The following is a 23,871-nucleotide window of genomic DNA, read 5'->3' as shown; positions in this document are numbered from 1 at the left end:
ATAAAGAATGCGATCCACCCATGACAGAGTTGCTGGTGTTGGAGCAAAGACTGAAGCACATTTTTTATTGTTATTGTTTGGGGGAGGGTGCAGGGCAAGTGGGGCTGGGTGGCCTGCCTGGGGCCACATAGCAGGGTGATCTTTGAGTGTCTGAGGCCGGATTTGGACCTGGGTGCTCCTGACTCAAGGGCCAATGCTCTGTCTGCCACCCAGCCACCCCTACTATGATTACTATTTTATTTTATGTCTTTTTTTTCCTTCTTTTTGGTTTTTGCAGGGCAGTAGGGATCGGGTGGCTTGCATGTCACACGGCTGGGTGATTGTTGGGTCTATGGGGCTGGATGTGGGCTTGGGTGCTCCTGGCTCCAGGGCTGGTGCTTCGTCCATTGCGCCACCTGGCCATACCTACGATTATTACTATTATTTTTTTTAATTTTAATTTTTTTCTCTCTCCCCTTTACTTTATCGCCCAAGCGAGTCTATATTCATGGGGGAGGGGTATTTTGTTTACTCTTAAACAAGAATATTTTATTAATGAAAAAAACATTTGTACAAAATGAGAATAAAAAAATAAAAATAAATTTAAAAAAAACAAAAAAACCCAAATCTATCAATGTTCTAGCTTTTATTTATTTAAAAAAATGCAATGGAAAATAAATTCATGGCTAAAACAGGCAATGTCCCTAAATAAGAGACTTATCAGAACATTTCATTAACCAAATGCTACTATTTTTTTAAATTTCTATAATTTGAAGACTGAAATGACTTGTTTTTACTTTTCATTACACATACGCACATTTGTACACACACACACACACACACACACACACACACACACACACCCCCAATAAAGACCCAGGGAAAATGCGTTATCTATGAAGTACACAGATATTTCATTTTCCATTTTTATGTGATAACATAAAAACTAAAGGTTTAATGAAAACCTAGTGAAATTTAATGAATCATTCACTTCAAGAAATAGCATTTTCAAGCTGTTAAGATATTCAGAAATGAACAAGATATGTCATCTTGAGATGCTTCTGACAGTCACTCAACTATTTTTAGATGTTTATATCCTGCCAAGGGGAATTACTACAGATTCACTTATAAATTTATGTCCCTTTCTAGTCATTTGCATTTCCCCATGTGGAAGATATGGTTACAGCATAATAAATACAAAGTGGAGAAGAGAAAGAAAAGGAAAGAATCAGAAACAATATTTATAACCAAAATATCTCAATTTCTAAGCATCTCTATTTCAAACTCTAGGACTTTAAAATCTTCTAAGAGTTCTTGAGCTAGTGTCCGCAGGTTGGAATTTTGACTTTTTGATGTAGTTATAATATGTTGAAGGAGCATGGAGTCACGGAACTTTGATGCTAATTTGGAGAAGACTTCTGTTTCAAGAACCACAGACTGGATAAGTCGAAGAACATGAAGACATACTTCTGTATCTGGATCTAAATAAAATAAAAAAGTTCAAGCATCCAATTTGACACAAGTTCTCATGCAACCTTATATGTTTCTATAAAAAAGGGTTTTTTTCCTATAAAGATTAATTCCATAATAGGTAATGAGAAATAAGAAACATTTCAACAACATGCTGAATATTAATGAGCAATTTTATCACTAGAAATTGCTGATTATCATTTAAAAATTTTTTTAATTCAATAATTTCAAAATGCTAATCTCAGAAGTAATTCAATATCTTTGAATTTGTTATAATTCATTCCACTAGCATCAAATTCATTTTTTAAAGATAATACATTTCATCAATACTCTTATTTCACACCCAAATACTACACAGACAATAAAAGATAGTCAGAAAACACTTTTAAGAAGAGCCTCCGAACTAAATTCTTTAGCTGGGAAGAAGCCCACTAATTTTTTTTATCTTTTTCTTGACTGCATCTCTCTAATGCATTTATAACATATTATTATGCATTACAGTTATATGTTCTCTTCTAAAGTACAATTTCATTGCTTTAATGTGCTATGGAGAAAGTGGTAGGTAAGGTAAAAGGTTGTGTAACCTCTAGCAGAGCTTAAGAAACTGGAAAGCCTTTCAGCATAGACTTAATGATAATAGAAAATGTACAAGGACTAGTCTTGCTAAATATAAAAAGGTTTATGACTTGGGTGATACATTTTTCTACTACCAAAACTTAGAATTTTAGATGTAGGGCTGGAAGAGTCCTTAGAGGTTAACTAGTTCAGTCTCTTCACTGAATCTTCATATTAGGAAATTGGGGCCTAAATCATATAAGTATCCTATGCTAATATGAATCTGTGTGTGTACAATTTTATATTCTTGCCTGGAATACAAAATTAACTAGTTACAGTTCTGCTAATTTTAGCAGATAATATCTGATTTCTTAATATGATAAGAGGTTCTCCAAGTTAAAGAACCAAGAAATCTTAATGCTGTTGCTGAAATATGCTGATCTTATGGAAATCAGTAATCTACTCATCCAAAATAATTAGATTTTTATCCTTTTTGTGAATATTATATGAATGTTCCATGACTATTATAAACAATATCCTTGAAAGTTCTTTGCTTTTCATTTTAAATTAACAAGACAATATAAAAGAAACAATAGTATTCTACTTGTTTATCTTTTTTTTTTTAGTTTTTCAATTTAGGTCTTCTGGACAAATTGAGGCATAATTTTTCACAAAAAAAAAATCAACCTTCACCCAGAGCCTGAGTCTGAGCCTAGCCATAAGGAAAATCACAATATCCTGCTAACAGAGGGGCCTGAGAAAGAATGGTCAGTCAAGCAGGCCTAAAAGATATATGGTAGTGGAAGGATTTGGGAAAGAAAAAAAGGCTGTAACATTTTACATAACTCTTATTAGTTACAATGAAACTGATTACAGTACATTAAGCTTACAGTTACCATTATGTTAACTATGATACAGTCCTCAAAATAAGTTATCATTTGTAGCAGCAGGATTCACCTAAACAATTGAATAATCACATTAAGATCTTCATAGGTCTCACTTCAGAAAAAAATGCATATTTTCTCCTTAAGTTTAAGACTTGGATACTTAGTACAATAAATCATATTATAGAAGTACTAATTAGATTACTATATGGAACAATATTTATAACCTTAAGTTCATATTATATTTTGGTAGACCAATCTGTCAAATGTCAGAATTAACAAAGTTTTATTGCTATCAGAAATGCTTAGGTCATTGTAATCCTTATTCCTTGTCAAATTCTTCAGGAAACTTGTAAACCATTACTGTAGACAGATTATTAGCAAATTAATTTCTGAGTTAGTGATTCCATGTCTATAATTCTAAAGGGGAAAATAGTTCTCTGCCTGAGTTAATGATCTTGAATAGAAAGTATAATAGAATTCTTAGCCCAATTACAAAGCACTAATGTAATTTTAACAATGTAATGAAAGAGTTTCATTGTGCAGATGCCCTCTCCACAGAGAACACTGTCATTTGGTGTTACTGACAAAAGTTAATATAGCAGACAGATTCTCAGTCACATCTGTCATTTGCAACACGGCTCTTCAACAAATTGTTATCCATACTTAGGTTTAATTAATTTTATTACATCAGTGCCTGACAGCTTAAATGCAACTGATCCTACAAGTAGGGCCAAATCAATTCATAACTGCCCATAACATTTTCTGGCCACCTGGACAAAGGATTTACTGTCAAATGATTTATAACAGTGGGAAAAGTAGTACCACCACAAGATAATTATAGAGTTGTGAGTTTTGTTTATGGTGGATACCAATAAATCCAGGATAGAGAATTAGGATATCAATGTCTTTCAGCAAAATTCGTGTTTTTAGAAAATGCTTCCCTTATATGGGTTACAGATTTCAATCTTCTTTCAAGCATGTCATTGAGGGTTCCTGTTTCCCCACAAATCTTTGAGTGGCTTCTTCACACACAGAGAAGTTTATGTGGATTTACTGACGCTTACAAAGTCAGGGAGAAAGGCAATATAGTATTGCTAGAGACCTGGAACTGGAATCAAGAAACTTTGGGTTTGACTTCTAACTCAGACATTAGCTGTTTGACCTTGGGCAAGTTAAAATCTTTCTAAGTCTCAACTTTGTAAAATGAGATTTAATAACAGCATCTACTTCAAAAGGTTGTTGTGAAGATTTTTATAAAATGCTTTGCAAATCTTAAAGTACTATATAAATATCAATTATTGTTATGATTATGATTATTATTACTATTATCACAACAGCTCTTCTGATGTCTGAAAAACATTTGTTTAGGTAGAAGGTAGAAGCAAAAGCTCATGCACACACACATTCACGCAAAAAATTTCTTCCCAACAACTCCCATCATTATCAGCCAATTCATTGTTGGAACTAAGACACTTTGATTTCATATTTCCAAGTTGCTATTCACAAAAGGAGGACTCACGGACATGAGGGAAAAACAGCTGTTCTTTTAAATGGCAACTGGCAGACCTTTAGACAATCATTCATTTTTAAACTTTAAATTCTCAAGTATCAGAATTTCTCAATCAAAAATGCTGACTTCCAAAGGAAAAATCTTTCTAGTTCCAATGGATTTAATTACAGCATTAATAGAAGGCAGTTTTATAGACTGTTTATGTCAATGAGACAGCTGAGCATTTTCTTTAGACATAATTCATAAATAAAAAATTCCTGTCTTTTTTTGCACCAATATGGCATCTATATTATTTTCTATTTTCATAAATTTCATGTTTATGTATAATGTAAAATATAATACAAATAAATAGCTTATAATACTTACCCAGAACAAAACATTTATTTTTAAAAATCTTAACAACAGAGGGCAGCTAGGTGGTGCAGTGGATAGAGCACTGGCCCTGGAATCGGGAGAACCTGAGTTTAAATTCAACTTCAGACACTAGCTGTGTGACCTTAGGCAAGTCATTTAAGCCCATTGTCTTAAATAAATAAATAATCTTAACAGGTGTGATAATTATAGATCATCTTATATTCATGGAATCTGAGATATAGCATAACTACAACAAAGATCAAGGAAAAACACCAAACTGAGTGATGATCTAGAATCAAAAAAGAAATCACAGTGGATCATTTTTACAGCTCATACCAGAACAAGGAGAGATAATCCTTTGAGTACTAGGAGGTATGATGGGGTAGGGAACCAGGGAGGCACAGTCAAGAAAACAGCTTTGTAAAACAGACTGGGCTGGGGTCTGTAGCTTTCTATATTCAGGGCAAGAAGGAGGAGGAACTCTGCTGCCTTGACATCAAACTGGCCTAAGACAGCAAACTGAGAGTGCAGACCAAGAGTGATTCTGCATCTATTTTACTGACCCTAGTGCAGAATAAAACAGAATCCATAGACCTGGTCTAAGACCTACAGCTGAGACAAAAATTAGGTACAGGGTTTTCTCTCAAAAAAAATTATGTTCATTAATACTCACTTGAATTCTTTCAAAGTGACTAGCAATTTAATATTCTTCCTAGCCACAAGCAAAACAAACGAACAGAAACAGCTTAATAATGGGTTGGTCTAAAAAAATCTGAGCATGTAGCAATGTGTGTACTTAATTGTTAACTGTGGAAATGTACTTCATTACCTATATCCTTTGTGTTCTAGTTATACTTATCATTTAACACCTTGGTATTCATCTTATTTAATCACTTAAATTTTTTTGTTTATTTATTTTATATTATTACAATAATTTTGTTATAAGAGTAAACATAAACCTTCCTCCCCGCCCCCCCCCCGCCCCCGCCGCAAGAAGATGAGAAACCTAAAGAATAGTGAGAGAAAAAAAATGTACTTCAGTCTACATTCAGATTCCAATGGATCTGTATATGGAATGAGTTGCCATCTTTATCTTAATTCCAGAGAAGTTACCTCAATATTTTCCCCACAGTTGCTATTACTATTGCTGGATTTCCCTCTACTTTATTCCTCCCCACTCTCATTTATTCCATTCTCTCTCTCTCTATCATCCAGGCCCTGTCCAAAAGTGTGTTGTATCTGAGTACCTTCTCCCACAATCTTGCCTCTCTTCTATCACCTATTCCCCCCCTTCCCTCCCCCCCATTCCCCCTTATCACATCCCTTTCATCTCATTTTTCTCTAGGGAAGATAGATTTCCTCACCCTATTAAGTGTGTATGTTATTTCCTCTCTAAGATACTTCTGATGAGAATGAAAACTTACTCATTCCCCCCATGCCTTCCCTCTGTTCCACTCCATTGAGAAAGCTTTTTCTTGACTCTTATGTGAAATTTCTTAGCTCCTTCTTCCTCTTCTTTCCATTCCTTCTAGTACTTTATCACCCACTGACTCCATCTTTTTACTATATTATACCATTATATTTAAGCTCCTTCCTGTGCCTCCTTCCTTCCTCTATACATGCTCCTTCTAACAGCTCTTATAAATGAGAAAGTTCATTTGAGTTATCAGTATCTTCTTCCTATGCAGGAATACAAACAGTTCAACATCATTAAAGTTCCTCATAGTTAGTCCTTCTCATCCAACCCCTCTATGGTTCACCAGAGTCCTGTACTTGAAGATCAAACTTTCTGTTTCAGCTCTGGTTGTTTCAATAGGAAAGTCTGAAAGTCCCCTGTTTCATTGAAAGTTCATCTTTTCTCCTGAAAGAGGATGTTCAGTTTTGCTGGGTAGTTGATTCTCAGTTGTAAACCAGGATCTTTTGCCTTCCAGAATATCATATTCTAATCCCTACAAGCCTTTAATGTAGATGCTGCCAGATCTGTGTAATTTAATTCTGACTATGGAGCCACAAGAATTGTTTATTTCTGGCAGTGTTTAGTATTTTCTTTTTGACTTGAGAGTTTGGGAATTTGGCTATAACATTCCTGGAAGTTATTCTTTTGGGATCTCTTTCAGGAAGTGACCAGTGAATTCCCTCAATTTCTATTTTACCCTCTGCTTCTAGGATGTCAGGGTAATTTTACTGTATTATTTCTTGAAAAATGAAGTCTAGGTTCTTTTCCAGTCATGACTTTCAGGTAGCCCAATAGTTTTTAAATTATTTCTTCTGGATCTATTTTCGAGGTGGGTTGTTTTTCCAATGAGATATTTCACATTTTCTTCTAATTTTTGGCTTTTTTGGAAGAGTTTTATTTCTTCCTGATTTCTTGCAAAGTCATCAGCTTCCTTTAGTTCCATTCTGCATTTGAAGGAGTTATTTTCTTCAGAGAGCTTTTTTATCTCCTTTTCCAGCTGGCCAATTCTGCTTTTTAAGGCATTCTTCTCCTCATTTGCCTTTTGTTTTGTTTTTTCCATTAGGCCTAAACTGGTTTTATTTATTTTCTTACTTTTTTGTAATTCTTTCACCAAGCTGCTGATTTGGTTTTCATGATTTTTTGCATCACTCTCATTTCTCTTCCCAATTTTTCCTCCACCTCCCTTAACTGCTTTTCAAAGTCTTTTTTGAACTCATTCATAGTCTGAGCCCATTTTCTACTTCTCTTGGAGGTTTTGGATATAGAAGTTTCAATTTTATCCGAGTATGTGTTTTGATCTTCCATGGGACCAAAGTAATTTTCTAGGGTCAGATTCTTCTTTTTTTTTGTTTTTTCTCATTTCTCAGCCCAAGACTAATTTACAGCACTCCCAAAGCTTTGGGTTTTTTTGGAGGGGGGAGGTAACACCCCACTTGTACCTTTATTCTTCCAAGGTCTTATGTTCTCTTGCCTGTGCTTTGATATGTAGATGACCACAGGCCTCTATCTTAGTATGGGAGGCCAAACTGCAACCTGGATCTGAGTGTGGGCAAATAGCAGGGTCCTGCCCCAGGAAGAGCAGAGAGATTTCTACAGTCTCCCCTGACCCCTTTTTGTCTGTGGCACATACTCTGGAGGTGCAGGCTGCTTTCCTCCGATTCTCACTGCAGGTTCTGCGGCCTACACTCCTCACTCCACACCCATTTTGGTACAGTAGAGTTCTCTCACTGCCCCTTCAAGCTGTTCCCAGTGATCCCTGAACTGGGGCTTTTTTCCAACTCCTGGTCCTGTTTAAACACACCTTTCCCGCAGAACTTCTAAGTTATCTTGGGCTGGGAAAATGTATCACGCAGTCTTTCTGTGGGTTCTGCCCCTCTAAATTTTGGCTAGTCATAATTTGACAGTTTTTGGAGTTTTGGGGGGAAGGAGTTTACAGGAAATGTTGCCTTCATGGTGCCACCTTGGCTCCACCCTTAATTACTTAAGTTTTAAGGGAGTTTATCAAACTATAACTCCTATTAGTTACAAGGAAATTGTCTATGCCACATTAAGCTTATATTTACTAACAGGTAAACTATGATATAATCTTCAAAATAAGTTTTATATCAATTGCACTCGCCCCCAAAATGAAATTTTACTTTATAGTACTAGCTTTTGCTTTAGAAAAAAAGGATTTTTCTTTTTTCTTTTAAAATTTTTCCCCTAATCTTGCTTCCCTCCCCCCACCCCCCACAGAAGGCAATTTGACAGTCTTTACATTGTTTCCATGGTATATATTGATCCAAATTGAATGTGATAAGAGAGATATCATATCCTTAAGGAAGAAAAATAAAGTATAAGAGACAGCAAGATTAAACAATAAGATATCAGTGTTTTTTTCCTAAATTAAAAGTAATAGGCCAGGAGGCTAGGTAGTGCAGTGGATAGAGCACCAACCCTGGAGTCAGGAGTATCTGAGTTCAAATGCGGCCTCAGACACTTAATAGTAATTACCTAGCTGTGTGGTTTTGGGCAAGCCACTTAACCCTGTTTGTCTTGCAAAAAAAAAAAAAAAACCACCTAAAAATAAAAGTAATAGTCCTTGGACTTTGTTCAAACTCCTTAGTTCTTTCTCTGGATACAGGAAGTATTTTCCATCGCAGACCACCCCAAATTGTCCCTGATTGCTGCACTGATGTAATGAGCAAATCCTTCAAGGTTGATCATCACCCATGTTGCTCTTAGGGTGTACAATGTTTTTCTGGTTCTGCTCATCTTGCCCAGCATCAGTTCATGTAAATCCCTCCAGGCTTCCCTGAATTCCCATCCCTCCTGGTTTCTAATAGAACAATAGTGTTCTATTACATACATATACCGCAGTTTGTTAAGCCATTCTCCCAAATGAAGGACATTTACTTGATTTCCAATCCTTTGCCACCACAAACAGGGCTGCTATGAATATTTTTGTACCAGTGATGTTTTTACCCTTTTTCCATCATCTCTTCAGGATATAGATCCAGTAGTGGTATTGCTGAATCAAAGAGTATACATATTTTTGTCACCCTTTGGGCATAATTCCAAATTGCTCCCCAGAATGGTTGGATGACTTCACAGCTCTACCAACAATGTATTAGTGTTCCAGATTTCCCACATCCATTCCAACATTGATCACTGAAAAAAGGATTCTTCTTCTTAAATTCAAGAATTGGATAATTTTTACAGTAACTCACAATGCAAAATAAGTAATAAATACCAATAACAGCACTACATGGATTAATATTTACAACTTCAACATCATATGTTTTCGTAGACCAACTTGTCAATGGCTGGAATTGATAAAGTTTTATTACTGTCAAAAACATTTATGGTTATTTTAATTCTTATTCCTTATCAAGTTCTTTGTGAACACTGTTAACCAATAGGAAATTTTTCTTATTCTCTAAAAATCACTTAATCATTTTTTAGACCAGTAAATTACCATACAAACACATATTCACAACCAACACATATGGCAAAGTAAAAACTACCAAAGCTCAAACATCTCAAATGTAACTTTTAAGACCTCAGAGTCATCTTTGTCCTCTGACAAGTTATCAGAGTGATCAGTAAATTAATAAAAATTTATTAAGTGCTCTGATCTAGGCCCTGTGCCAAGTAAGATAAAAGCATAGTCCCTGCACTTAAAGAGCTCACAATCAAATGGGGAAGACAATTTGCGAGCAACTATATATAAAAAAAAAAGGTTATATAGAGAACAGGAAACAATCAACAAAGAGAAGACACTGGATAAAAGTAATTAGGAAAAGTTTCCATTGGATTTAGCAATTGAGATCACTGGTAACTTCATGAAGGAAAGTTTTGGTTGAATGTTGAGGCATCTGACACTATTTATAAATGCTCTTTAACTGACTTATTAACTATCTTCGCCCTCTGGATTCTATATTCTTTCTAAATTTTTGCAGCACTATTTTAATTCTCTCTTGGTTCTCCTCCATTTGCTCCTCCAGTTCCATTTGCTAACTCACCATGAATGTAATAAAATTCTCTGTCTTGGGTCCTCTTGTATTCTTTCTCTATACTCCTTCACTTGGTAACCTCATCAATTCTTATGGATTTAATAATCATCTTTATATGGATGACTACCAGACCTATATATCCAGCTGTAGTTTCTTTCCTGAGCTCCATTGGACATTTCAAGAAGTATATCCTCTAGACATTTTAAGTCCAATTTAACCAAAACAGAACTCATCTATTTCTCTTAACCCATTTTCAGACCATTTTATTTCTTGTACATTCTTCCTTCCAATCCCCCAGATTTGCAACTTCATTCATTGTTATCTTCTACTCTTCATTCTCTTACTCCACATAACATATCTCACATTTGTCCCCTTCTTTCTTTTTTTTTTTTTAGGTTTTTGCAAGGCAAATGGGGTTAAGTGGCTTGCCCAAGGCCACACAGCTAGGTAATTATTAAGTGTCTGAGACCGGATTTGAACCTAGGTACTCCTGACTCCAAGGCCAGTGCTTTATCCACTACGCCACCTAGCCGCCCCCGTCCCCTTCTTTCTAATCAGGTGGTCACCACTATGATTCAGACCCTCATCACCTCTCATCTGGACAATTAATATAGCCTTCTAAATTGTCTCCCTGCTTCAAATCTCTCTTCGCTCCAATATATCCTTCAAACAACTACTAAAATGATTTCCCTAAAGAACTGTAGTTTACCAATTCAATAAACTCCAAAGTCTCCCTTTTTTTGTGATCATGATCAAATTTAAAACTTTTTTAGATTGTAAAGCATCTGTACCCTTGTCTGCTTTTTCAATCTTATTATGTATTAGTCCTCATCCTGAATGCTATAGATAGGTCCAGTCAAATAGGTCTTGCTCTTTGTCACATTCAATACTCCATCTCCCATTTCTAGGCCTTTGTACCAGCAGTTCCTCAAGAATGGAATGCATTAATCCCTCATCTTCATTTATTAGAATTCTTTCTTTTAAAACTCAACTCAGGCAGCACTTTTGAGATGAAGTCTTTAGTGATTCCTCCAGCTATTTTGTATATACTCATGTATATTTATGTTGTCTCCTCTAAGATAAGATAATTGAAGGTACAAACTATTTCATGTTGGGTTTTTTAATATCCCCAGTTACTAGCAAAATATCTGGAACTTAAGTAAGCATTTAATCAATATGTATTACCTTCTTGCTATGATTGTTATCACTGGGAGCTGGAAAACAACAAATTTTTTTCACAATGTATAACCAATGGTTTTTATATCACTAAGAAAATAAGCTACTATATTTAATCATATATATTTTTTCCCTCATCATAAATTTTCTTCTCCCACAATTTTGGGGAAAAAATGAATTTCCATTCCATAAAACAATGGTCCTATTTCAATATGGTTTGGAGTAAACCCTGAGTAATGTTACTAGAGTGCAAGTTCTGTTAGGTTCTCACCAAGCTGCAAAAATATGCCTAACAAAAAAAGAAGAATGCAGTGAAGAAAAGAATAAGAAAGCTCTGAGGGTAGAAAAAGAGCATGTTAAGCTCTATTCTCTTGGAATCCAGATTTTCAGTTATAAATCTATCTTCACAGGGGAATGGTTTAATACCATTCTGAGTCTTGTTAAGATAAAGATGGGGAATTAATATACTTCAAGTATTTGTATTGTCATTAGTGTATGTATTCCTTCCACTAATAAGGAAAGAAAATGTAATAATTTAGTAGAATGTCTCTGAGAGTTACTACCAATGAAAGTTTACTCTCTCTGATGTCATTAGTACCTTTAAATATCATATATCCATTTCTTTTCCATGTTTTACCCAACTAAAGAAAAAGGAATTTTTATTAATAACAATTGTTGTTGTTGCTTTTGTTCAGCATTCAGTTATATTCAACTCTTTTTCACTCTGTGAATAATAGCATAGCAATCTGTCCATGGGGTTTTTCTTGGCAATGACATTGGAGGGTTTGCCATTTCTTCTCCAATGGATTAAGTGACTTGCCCAGAGTCATACAGCAAGTAAATGTCTGAGGTCAGACTTGAACTCAGGTCTTCCTGACTCTAAGTCCATCACTCTCTCCACTGTACCTCCTAGCTGCTTCAATAATAGTGATGCTCTTGATAAGGATAAAATATTACTATTAAAAATAGGCAATAACTGATTTGAGTAATAATGTCTCAAAGAAAGAAGTCATATACTTGTCACCAAAATATAACTGATTATTATCATGTGATAACAACAAGATGGAGGACTAGACATTTTTCTGATCCTCACAAACTCTCAAAACTCAATAAGAATTATGTGTAAGGAAAACCAAATGTCAATGAGACACTAAGAACTCTAATGAGGTAAGAACAAGATGGAGTAACAGCAGAGAACATTAATTCCTAATCCCTAAGGGCTCAATTAGCTCCTAATACCCTTCCCCAACAGTGCACATACTCTGGAGAGAGATGAAAAATGAGACCCATAGATTTGTGCTCTGAAATCTACTCAGCAATTCTCTTACCATTGAATAACAAATAACAGGGGTAAGTGGGACAGGATGCGAGTTTGTGTAGGATATTTCCCTGAATGTGAAGGAATGGGGACTGACATACACTTAGGGGCCAATTCTATTCTCTCAAATGTTATTCTGGGCAAATTGAGGTTAGTGAAAAATGAATTCCCCAGTATGGGAAGAGGTAGATAGCCTTAAGGTCCTGCCCTCAGGGAAACTGATATCAAAAGGGAAAGTGTCAGAAACTGAGCAATAGTGAAATATAAGGGGGAAAAAAGTAAAATCAACAAATATCTAGGAAGGAAAATTCAGTTAAAAACAAAAAACCTTAAGCCCAAGCATATAAATCACAGGAAAGTTATTAATAAAAGAATAGGAGATAAGCTGCAGGACATATAAATAAATACAAATTTCTGAATAAATATTTCAAGATAAAAGAAAATAATATTAAGGCAAAGGACTGCAGATTCCCAAAAGAGCATGGAACCACAATAGGATATTCTTAAATGGTTCAAGAATGAAAAAAAAATCGATGAAGACAGAACTTATAACATATAGAGAAGAAATAACTGGCAAGATAGAACAACCTAAATATAAAATGGCAAGTGTCTCAAAAGAAACAAAAAAGAAAACAACTTATTAGGAGGACAAATAAATAGAAATTTAAAAAACCATCTGGGAGAAGAAGCAAAATCAAACACGTTAAAAGAAAATACAATTTTTCATACAAGCAAAACATATTTATCTCTAGTGGAGGATTCATAGAGAAAACCTAAGATCATAGGTCTTCAAAAAGAACATAAGAAGCCTAAAATGTAGGAAATCATGCAAGAAAAAAAGCCCAGAATTGCTAAAAGAAAACAACGTGTCAATTGAAAGTACTCAATGTTTACTTCTCAAAAATAAAATCAAATGTTGTGAACTCCATGACATATAGAATGGCAAGCATCAAATTCAAAAAGGGACAGGAAAAAGATCTCCAAACATAAAGGAAAGAAAATCTGAAAAATACAAAACTGTTCTGCTCCCAGCAGAAAATAGGAAGGAAATGGATTAATATATTACAAAGAGCAAAAGGGGCCCAAAATGCATATAAGGCAGCATGCAAATCTGAATCTAATCATTAATGAAAAAAGATGAGGCATTTGAAACATTCCTAGAAAGAACACAAAATGTGACCTGATTATTTGTTTTAGAACATCCCAAACAACAGAAACAAAATAAAGTTAAACAAAAAACAAAAACCAAGGAAGGCACAAATAAAAGAAATAAATTACTCCAGAAAAAAGAGAAAGATGCCCATGGGATTAAAACAACATCAAATATAACAAGAGGGAGACCATTAAAAGATTATAAAAGTACACAAGGAGATAAGAAGTATGGATTAGGAGTGGCTAGGTGGCACAGTGCATAGAGCTCAGGTCCTGGAGTCAGGAGTATCTGAGTTCAAATCCTGCCTCAGACACTTAATAATTACCTAGCTCTGTGACCTTGGGCAAGCCACTTAACCCCATTTGCCTTGCAAAATCCTAAAAAAAAAAAAAAAAAGTATGGATTAACCCTGAAAAGACCCTGACAAGACCTAAATCTGTGGGTTTTTATGGGATAAACTATAGCATGAAAAGGTACATATAAAGGAAAAGTAGAAGATAGGAGAACAGGATGTACCATAATCAGATCACTAGTAAACAATAAAGGAAAAATAACTCTTTAGTCACTTACAAAGAGGAGGGGCTATGGAAGAATGGGTGAGATAGGAGGAATTAAAATAGAGGAGAAAGAAAGGAAAAAAAATTCAGTGCTAAGGAAATTCTATTGAGTACTACCATGGAAAGAGAAAAAAAAAATCCATAATGGGAGATATGAGCATTAAATGCAATAACCTGCAGGGATCTGGTGCTCCAAAAAAACAGTACTTTATCGGAGTGTATCATGCCTTCATTCTGTCTTGGGAGAAGGGAGTAATTATCCTAGGAAGTAATGAAATGTAGAATGATAAAAATGAATGAAGCCAAAGGCAAATGGGGGGAAATGAACATCAAAAGGGGAGGAGTTAGTAATAACAGAAAAAAAAAATCAGAAAAATTGGGTATAAGAAGCTGTTAATCTAGATATATGGTTGGTAGGAATTCTGTATATGGGAGTAGTGTGAATTATCTTCACCTGGTTTCCTTTGAATACCAGAGTCTTATCTTACCAAGTGTCATGGGATTGGGAATAGATTAGAGACTGGAAAGGTAGTGTTTTGGTGAATAAATGGAGCACTTAGGGATCTTGGTAGAGTACTTGTCTCCTTTGTCATCCTTGTCTCCTGCCCCTCCAATGCTTCCCTGGGGAGATTGAGGGAGTCCAGAAGTGGGACTCAACATAGGAGTCCAGGAAAAGGGACTCTACATATTGTCACCCAAACAGGAACAATAAAGGTGATGTTATCTGAGTAAGATCTAGAAGAAGGACATAGTAGATGCAAGCAAGAGAACTAGGCGACATCCCAAAGCAGAGGACTCTGGATAAGGTAACAAGGGGCTGATGTTAAGGAAGATGGAACAAGGAAGTGTGGAGGAGAGCAAAGGTAAAGTGAAAGTGCATTTGCCTCCATGGCCTGAGGCAGAAGAAATAAAGAAATATTATCAAGAAAAGCCTAGGATTAGCCCTACAGCACCTAGGGAAGAGATTTCAGCAGTATAAAAGGCCATCAAAAAAGCAAAAGATCAGGGAGACAATTTGATGGATCTAGGAGCTGAGTCTTAGTCATATCCTGTTATTGAGGAGCCAGATCCTTTTAATCTAGGAAACCTTGGGTGAAGACATAAGCCACTATATATAAAAGCAGTTAGAGATTTAAAGAAGGCAATGGGGGAATATGGGCCAAAATCACCTTTTGTCCGGCTACAAGTGGATACTCTTACATACTTCATATTAACACCTAATGATTGGAAGCAGATAGTTAGAGCATGTTTTTCACCCGGATAATCTGGTTTTTGGATGATGGAGTTTATAGAAAAATGTAGACAGATGGCTTTGAGGCATGCACAAGGTCTGGATGCCACCACATATTATGAACAGTTAAGTGGCACAAGTCAATTTTTTCAACAATGCAGACCAACTATATTATGGGTTAGAGATATGAAAGAATTGCTACCTTTGTAAAGAATGCTTGGGGATGTATTCCAACACAAAATGATAAGAAAGAACCATTTGCACTTAAAGAACTTTAGGAGCTAGAGTAGGAATAGATGTATTAATAAAACAATTAGCATGGGCTAATCTAAATGCTGATTGTCAGAAAGCAATGATTGGTTTAAGAAAGGATGCCACCATTGAGGAAATGATTCAAAGATGTGACAGAATAGGGTCTCAAGTGTATCATACAGAATTAATGATAGAGGCATTTGCTAAAATGTACATGAGAAATAAAGAGAAACAGGAGCAGCTAGGTGGCACAGTGGATAGAGCACCAGCCCTGGAGTCAGGAGGATTTGAGTTCAAATCGAACCTCAGACACTTAATAATTACCTAGCTGTGTGGCCTTAGGCAATCCACTTAACCCCATTTGTCTTGTCAAAAAACTTTAAATAAAGGGGGGGGGGATATGTTGGGAACCATTGTGTATAAGAGTATTGTGAATTATCTTCACCTGGTGTCCTTGAACACCAGAGTCTTGTCTTGCTAAGTGCCATGGGAGTGGGAGTGGATTAGAAACTGGAAATATATTTAGGCACTGGTGTTTTGGCGAATAAAGGAGCATTTGGGTATCTTAATGGAGTACTTGTCTCCTTTGTCATCCTTGTTTCCCACTCCTCCAGACTGAGGGAGTCCAGAAGTAGTACTCAATGTAGGAATCCAAGAAAAGGGACTCTACATATGGTCATTAAGATAAAAATCTTTTTCTTTACTTCTGACTGGTAGAATCATTGCAGAATAAAGTCAAGAACTACCAAGGACAAAATGGAATGTCAATCATATTCTTGTTTTCATCACACTGATAACTAAACTGGGGAAGATAAGAAAGAGGGTGATAGAACTAACAGAAGAATATACAATATTTAAGGTCAGCAGCAATATTTTCTAAAGATAAGCACTTTGTTTATCAGTGAATAAGTTCTCAACTTCTTATTTCTTAGAAAAAATATTGAAGTATCATAGCATCTCTAAGTTGTTAAAAATGGGAGGTGGCTAGGGGGCGCAGTGGATAGAGCACCGGCCTTGGAGTCAGGAGTACCTGGGTTCAAATCTGACCTCAGACACTTAATAATTACCTAGCCATGTGGCCTTGGGCAAGCCACTTAACTCCATTGCCTTGAAAAATCTAAAAAAAAAAAGTTAATTATTTGTTAAATAGTTAAATAGAACTACAGCTTGTTCAACTTCTCAGCATAAAAGGGACCAGATTACCTCCATTGAGCAAATTTTTTCCAAAACCGTGAAAAATAAAGCCCATAATGCATATACATAAAAGTGGGGTTTTGACACAGAAATATTTACTTCCAAGGCATAATCACAAATACCCAAACACACTATGTGGGAGGCATAATTCTCCTTCCCTATTATACCACTTCAATCTTTGGGGAAAATAAGGAAGTTAGGTTCATAGCTTAAATCAGTTTCCATTATAGCATAGTCCCACTTGAGTCTTATACCCTATCTTCCTAGGGTTTCCCTGCCTGAAATCCTGGCTGGGGGGGGGGGGGCAGAAAGAGGAAAGGAAGTCCCCATGGCTTGCACTCTCTTCTTATCTGTGAGGATCACCTCTGGCAGCTAAAATTAAGGACAAATAATAAAAAAGCAAAAACAAACACCCCAAGCCCATTTCTCAAGGACTGTGTGGATAAAAGATCAAGAAGGAGAAGGTCAAGTTCCTCCCTTCCATCTTTCTGGTTCAGTTCATGACATCCATGCTGGGCACAACTAGGATTACAGTTGAAAAGATGGTGAAAAAAGAAGAGAACAGATCAGTCTCACCAGTCTTAAAGATGCAGACAATCAAAGAAGACTATTTCATTTGTGGTTGGTGATGCAGTTATTTCCATATTAGACATGCTATATACTATATTTTATTTTAAATTTATCACTTCTTTGGTAGGAGATGAATATTGTGTTTCATTTTCATTCTTTTGTATTCATGGCTTATCTACTGTATTGATCAGAGTTCTAAAGTCTTTCAAAGTTGTTTTTCTGTTTTCATCCAACTTTTCTGTTTATCTGTCCAACTTCTGCTCATTTTCTCTGTAACAATTCATAGAAATCTTCTGTGTTCTTTGATACTGACCCTTTCATCATTTATTATAGCAAAAATAATATTTCATTAAACATAGTCTACCAATTAGCCATTTCCCAGTAAGAAGAAACACCCTTCATTTCTAAAGCTGTGACTACTATGAAAACAGTTGTTTTAAATATTTTTGGACATATAGGTCTGATTAACCTCTTAGCAGTACATCTAGATCAAAGTATATAGAGAGTTGAGTAAATCTGGAAGCATAATTCCAAACTGCTTTTCATAATTGCTGGGCCAATTCATAACTATACTCGCAGTACAATGCTTTCCCTACATACTGTCCATATATGTCACCTTCTTCTTTTGCTATTTTTGCTAGTCTGATAAGTATGAGGTAGAATGTCAAAAGTTGCTTGAATTTGCAATTTTTGAAATTATTAGTGAGAGTATTTTTTCCAGTTCGGTTGTTATTAATGTGGATTTCTTCCTTTAAAACTGGTTCTTCAACTCTTTTAACTACTTTATCAATTGGGGAATAGCTCTTAAGTCATATATATGAATTGATTTTCCAAATTACCCATCTTTAATCTACCCATTTAAAACAAAATTGTTCTAAATTTTATAAAATCAAAATTAGCCATTTTGTTTGTGTGATGCTATCACTTGTTTAGAAATGAAATCTTCATCTATCCATCAGTCAATTTGCATCCATTTGCTCCTCTAAATTGTTTATGATGTAATTTTTTATATCTAGGGCATGTATTCATTTGGAGTTTACTTTAGTATACAGCAAAAGATGTTGGTCTAGAACCTAATTTCTGGCATCTTGGTTTTCCAACAGTTTTTTTTTAATCAAAAAGCGATATTTTCTTCCAATAATTGAGATTTGGGGATTTACTAAACATAATGCTACTGTATTTTTTTGCTTATATATATACTGAAAATCTAATCTGTTCCACTGAACAACCTCTCTATTTTTAGCCAGGAACAAATTTTGATGATTATTGCTTTGTGGTATAGTTTGAGATATGGTACTGCTGAGTTAGCATAGTCCTACTTTTTTTCGTGTTTGTCCTTGAGATGAGATCTTTTGTTCTCCAAGTGAATTTCATTATTTTTCCTAGTTCTATGAAATATTCTTTGAGGAGTTTGATGAATAAGTAAATTAATTTTTTATTTTATTTGTTTGCCTACCCATGAGCAATAAATGTATCATCAATTGTTAAGGTTTATCTTTATTTTTGCAAAGAATGTATACTTGGATTCATAAAGTTCCTGGATGAATCTTAGAAGATACACTCCCACATATTTTATAGATTCTGTAATTATTTTGAATGAAATTTCTCTTCCTAGTTCTTCCTGCTGGTTTTTGGGAATATATAGGAATGCTGATGATTTATGAAAATTTATATAGCATACTACTAGTTCTCAATTTTTCTGAAGTTTTAATTATTTCTATCAATGTTCAATAGATTCTCTGGGGTTCTCATATCATCTCGTCAGCACAGCTGAAATAATAAGGAACCCTGAGGAACACACAGAAGTAGTACATGCAAAGGCAATTTCAACAGCCACCATCATCTTCCCTCAGATCCTGATGAGGACACTGAACCCAAAAGCCTTGAAAATAACAGTGGCCCCCAAATCATTAAATCTGCTTCCAGTCCATGCCCCACTGAGGAGAGAAATCATTGTGGAGAGATACAGAAAAATCATATTCCCTAAAACCTTTCAATATGTGATTCATTTTTATTCATTTTGTGAATTAGAGGAGCTGCAATTAAAACATAAATTTATTAAAATATAAAGCCCTAATCAAATCTGATTTTCTGTATTTATTATGAAATGTTGGTTCCCATTTAAGCACATTTAGTAACTTTTTTACCATAATAACTATCCTTGGATAACAAGAAAATGAAAAATATTCATAGAATACCTTTTCTATCTCAAGGAATTTCTTGAAAATCTTAAAAAGTGAAAATATCTCAACATTCTAAATCAAATTTTTAATAATAAAATCTACTTAGCCATTGTATAAGAAGTTTACACAGATAGCTTATGCAATATCCTTACCTTTAAAAAGCCATGACAGTAGTGGGATGAAACCTGGATTTTCACTTATATATTTCAGGCCACTCAAGTTGATGCTTATATTATATAGTGTCATTAGCATTAACCTAAAATGTGAAAGAAAATGCAAGTGAAAACATGATGCAATTTCTTCATTTCACTAGATTCAACAGGACATCAACATCCATAGCAATTTGTAAAAAATAAAATATTGAGAATTTGAGTTATTTCTATTATATATAGCCTGCTATAGCAAATAGAAAAATTTAATAAAATTAAGGTACAAATAGTATAAAACCTAGGTTATTCTATATTAAGATCTTGATAATGACCCATTCTACCTAGAATCCAAAACATAGTAAAAGGATTATAAAATTATTATCTATCTTAAGATACAAAAGTAGGAAATTTTATATATATACATATATATTATTACTCCACATTTTTTATGGTACTTTGTGGGATATTTTAAAACAAATGCTCAGTAAAGACCTGGAGTTAAGATATCTTCAAAAATTCTACTCTTGACAGTCAGATAATGAAAATCAACTATAATTGCTCCATATTATTTATATAAAATGAAAAACAAAATAAGAAATATTAGTTTTCTACAGTATTTTGATTTCATACAATTGGCTATATTCAAGCTGCAGTAGGTATATTTAACAGACTCACAGACCCAGTTTACATATTTATTTTCTTACTATGTTGGCAGTGTTACTTCACAAAGTCCTGCTACTAGGCCTCACTACTGAATAGAGAAGTTAGATTCTCAATGGCTGTGCCTGGAGAGCACAAACTTGCAAGTTCACCCAGGGTTGACTACTTTGAATGCAGACTCAGCAACAATGTTTGGTGTCTATGGATCAGCCTAATTTAGTATGGTGTGGCTCATCACTAGAAAGTTAATGGGACAAATTTATTTGATAATGATTATACACAGTACTGGAAAAAAATTACAAATTGACTTTCAGGACTCTCCAATGTCCTTTCTTTGAGAATCAAATAGATCTTAAACCAAACATTAATTTGCAAACACTGATACAAACATTAGTACTTCTAACATTACTCATTCAATTGTAAGAATTAATATACTCCTGAAATAACAGAACCATATCCTTATAAACATTAACATTATAAGTGAATCCAGAAGGATCTGACATGGGCATACCAAAAACAACAAGCAAACCCCACCCTTACAATCTGGTTTTCCACTGTCTTTCCGTTGTCATGGAGTCCCTGGATCTAGGTTGCGGAACTTTGTTCAAGTGATGTCAACTCAGCCACAGAGCCTCAGGAGCAAAAACCTGCTTAAGGCTACTAGCATCAGTGTTGCAAAACTCTGAACTGCCATTGTTGGGACGAACAATACTCTGCATCACAAGGGGAGAATGGTATATACTGTACAGCAGTCCACCAAACTTGAAGGAAAGAGTGTGGCATCTAATCACAGTCACTTCTATCCCTCTAAAAGTCACTTGAGGCAGAGATCTAGACTGGTAAACCATGAATTGCCAAATATGGGAAGACTGAAACGGCTCCCAGGAAAACTATCTTCACAGGGGAGAGAGTCGGAAAGTTTATCATAAAGGAAAATAAGGTGGCAGGGGGAAGAGATTTAAATTGCCAAAAATGTCAGTGAGAATAAAATTCAAAGATTGTAGAAAGCAAATATATAAATAGGAAAGTGTTAACAACAGAAGGAAGTATGGATTCAAATCTAATAAATATATTCAGGTATCTATAAATATTTCCAAATCAAGGACAATGATCTAGTGCTTGAAGAGGTAGGAGATCATGTGGAATATGAGAAGCACATGGAACACACTGTTCCTGAGAGGTTCAAAGGAGAAATGAGAATTATGAGAACAGAATTTCTGGCCTATGGGGTGGCGGCAGGGCCGTTGCCATGGCTGCTTCTCCTCAGCCTGAGCCACTGGGCAGCCGCCGTGGGCAGCACGCTCCTGGCCGGCAATGCCAGTGGTAGCCCCAACCTGCAATATTCGTATGAGTACCTTATCCAGAGCCCCCCAGAAGTTGGCCTTCTACAGCTGGTATGGCAGCACCAAGCTCTACCACTTTCAGGTGCCTTCTGACACAATGCTGTTCCATTAGCTGCTACAGGCATTCAAAGGCCCAGGTTCTGAGTGCACAGATGTGGAGATCACTGTCTACTTCCATTATGGTGCTCCTCCAGTCATCAACCCTTTGGAAACCAAGTTCCCAGACAACACCACAGTCCGACCCTCATTTTCTATAAAGCTAATACACAACAACACTATCATCAATGTCTCTAACCCTGCATCTGGTGACTGGTTCATTGCAGCCCACTTGCCTCGCTTACCCCAGAAAATAGAAGTGAAGGGCATAGCCACCCCCTGTACCTACATCTTCCAACCAGATATGCTGTTGCTCTGACTGACTGATGTTACCATTCTACAACCTGACAGGCCTCTCTTGCAGACCCTTTCTGGCTCCCAGTTGAGGCATTTCAAGTGAGTTGGGGGCCAGAGGTCCTCAGATACAAGGATGGACATTGGATCTGGTTGAATCATAGAATTTTAGAGGCACTTCTGTTGTCTTGTCATAGTTCAGTATCTCTCTTCAAGGGCCCCTCCCTCAACCCCACCAAATACACTGAACAAAATCCAGTTCAATTAAAAACCATTTAATAAATACCCTTCGTGTGGGAAAAAAAAGAATTTCCGGCCTATACAGCAAAAATAAGAAGCAAAATAAAAAAATAGAATATGCACTATTAAGTCTCACCAAAGATGCAGATATATAACTAGAAGGACAATTTAGAAGAATAGCAAAAAAAAATAATAACGAAAGAAAATATGCTCCGTTCCCCAGAACCAGAAGACCATCACATACAATAGCAGTTATATTGGGTGATAATTAGCTATGACATTCACCTCAACAGTACAATAATCAAAGACAATTCTAAAAGATTTGTAATGAAAAATACCATCCATATCCACAGAAGGAACTATGGAGTTTAAATGCAGACCAAATCTTCAATTTTTAAAAGTTCTTGGGGCGGTTAGGTGGCGTAGTGGATAAAGCACCAGCCTTGGAGTCAGGGGTACCTGGGTTCAAATCTGGTCTCAGACACTTAATAATTACCTAGCTGTGTGGCCTTGGGCAAGCCACTTAACCCCATTTGCCTTGCAAAAACCTAAAAAAAAAAAAAAGGTTCTTTTATGTATTTTTTTCTATCTAATTTCTTTTTCCGATTTGATTTGATTCTTTGTTGCATGTATAGCCTATATTAGATTGCTTTCTGTCAAGGGGAGAAAGAGAGGAAAAGGAGAGAAAGAGAAAACTGTAAAACTTAAAACCTTGTGAAAAATGATCATTGAAAAACAATTCTCAAAAGAATATTAAGTATTCACAACCAAATGACTAATAAGAGAAATACAAATCAAAACAAGGCTAAGGTTTCACATTACCCTTTGCAAAATGCTAAGGATATTTTTTAAAAAACATGGAAATAGTTAATATTGGTAGGGTTTGAAATAACAGGCATCGGGGTGGCTAGGTGGCGCAATGGATAGAGCACTGGCCCTGGAGTCAGGGGTACCTGGGTTCAAATCTGGTCTCAGACACTTAATAATTACCTAGCTGTATGGCCTTGGGCAAGCTACTTAACCCCATTTGCCTTACAAAAACCTAAAAAAATAAATAAATAACAGGTATCCTCATGCAACTTCTTATGATAATGCCTATGCCAACTATATTCACTTTTAAAAAATTTCTCCTATGGTTTTCCTTCCTATCTCATGGTTTTCTTTCTTTCCCCTTAGATATAATTCCTCTTACACAAAACGACTAATATGTAAATATGTTAAAAATAAAAGTACATGTACAACTTTTACC

At 35.5% G+C, this 23,871-nt stretch overlaps 1 protein-coding gene across 1 annotated transcript in view; it reads right to left on the bottom strand.

Annotated features, from left to right (window-relative positions):
* Window positions 1-615: 615 nt before the first annotated feature.
* HSF2BP (heat shock transcription factor 2 binding protein) overlaps window positions 616-23,871 on the bottom strand; it is a 104,491-nt gene continuing 81,235 nt past the window's right edge. The window contains exons 6-7 of the mRNA XM_074210292.1: window positions 19,993-20,096; window positions 616-1,460 (exon numbers count right to left, since the gene is read on the bottom strand). Coding sequence (XP_074066393.1) covers window positions 1,237-1,460; window positions 19,993-20,096 — 328 coding nt within the window. The 3' untranslated portion in view covers window positions 616-1,236. The remainder of the gene's footprint in view (window positions 1,461-19,992; window positions 20,097-23,871) is intronic.

This window comes from Macrotis lagotis, chromosome 1 (assembly GCF_037893015.1).
Source record: "Macrotis lagotis isolate mMagLag1 chromosome 1, bilby.v1.9.chrom.fasta, whole genome shotgun sequence".
NCBI lineage: Eukaryota > Metazoa > Chordata > Mammalia > Peramelemorphia > Peramelidae > Macrotis > Macrotis lagotis.
The sequence above is the reverse complement of the archived record's forward strand: the minus strand, read 5'-3'. Positions and strand labels throughout refer to the sequence as shown.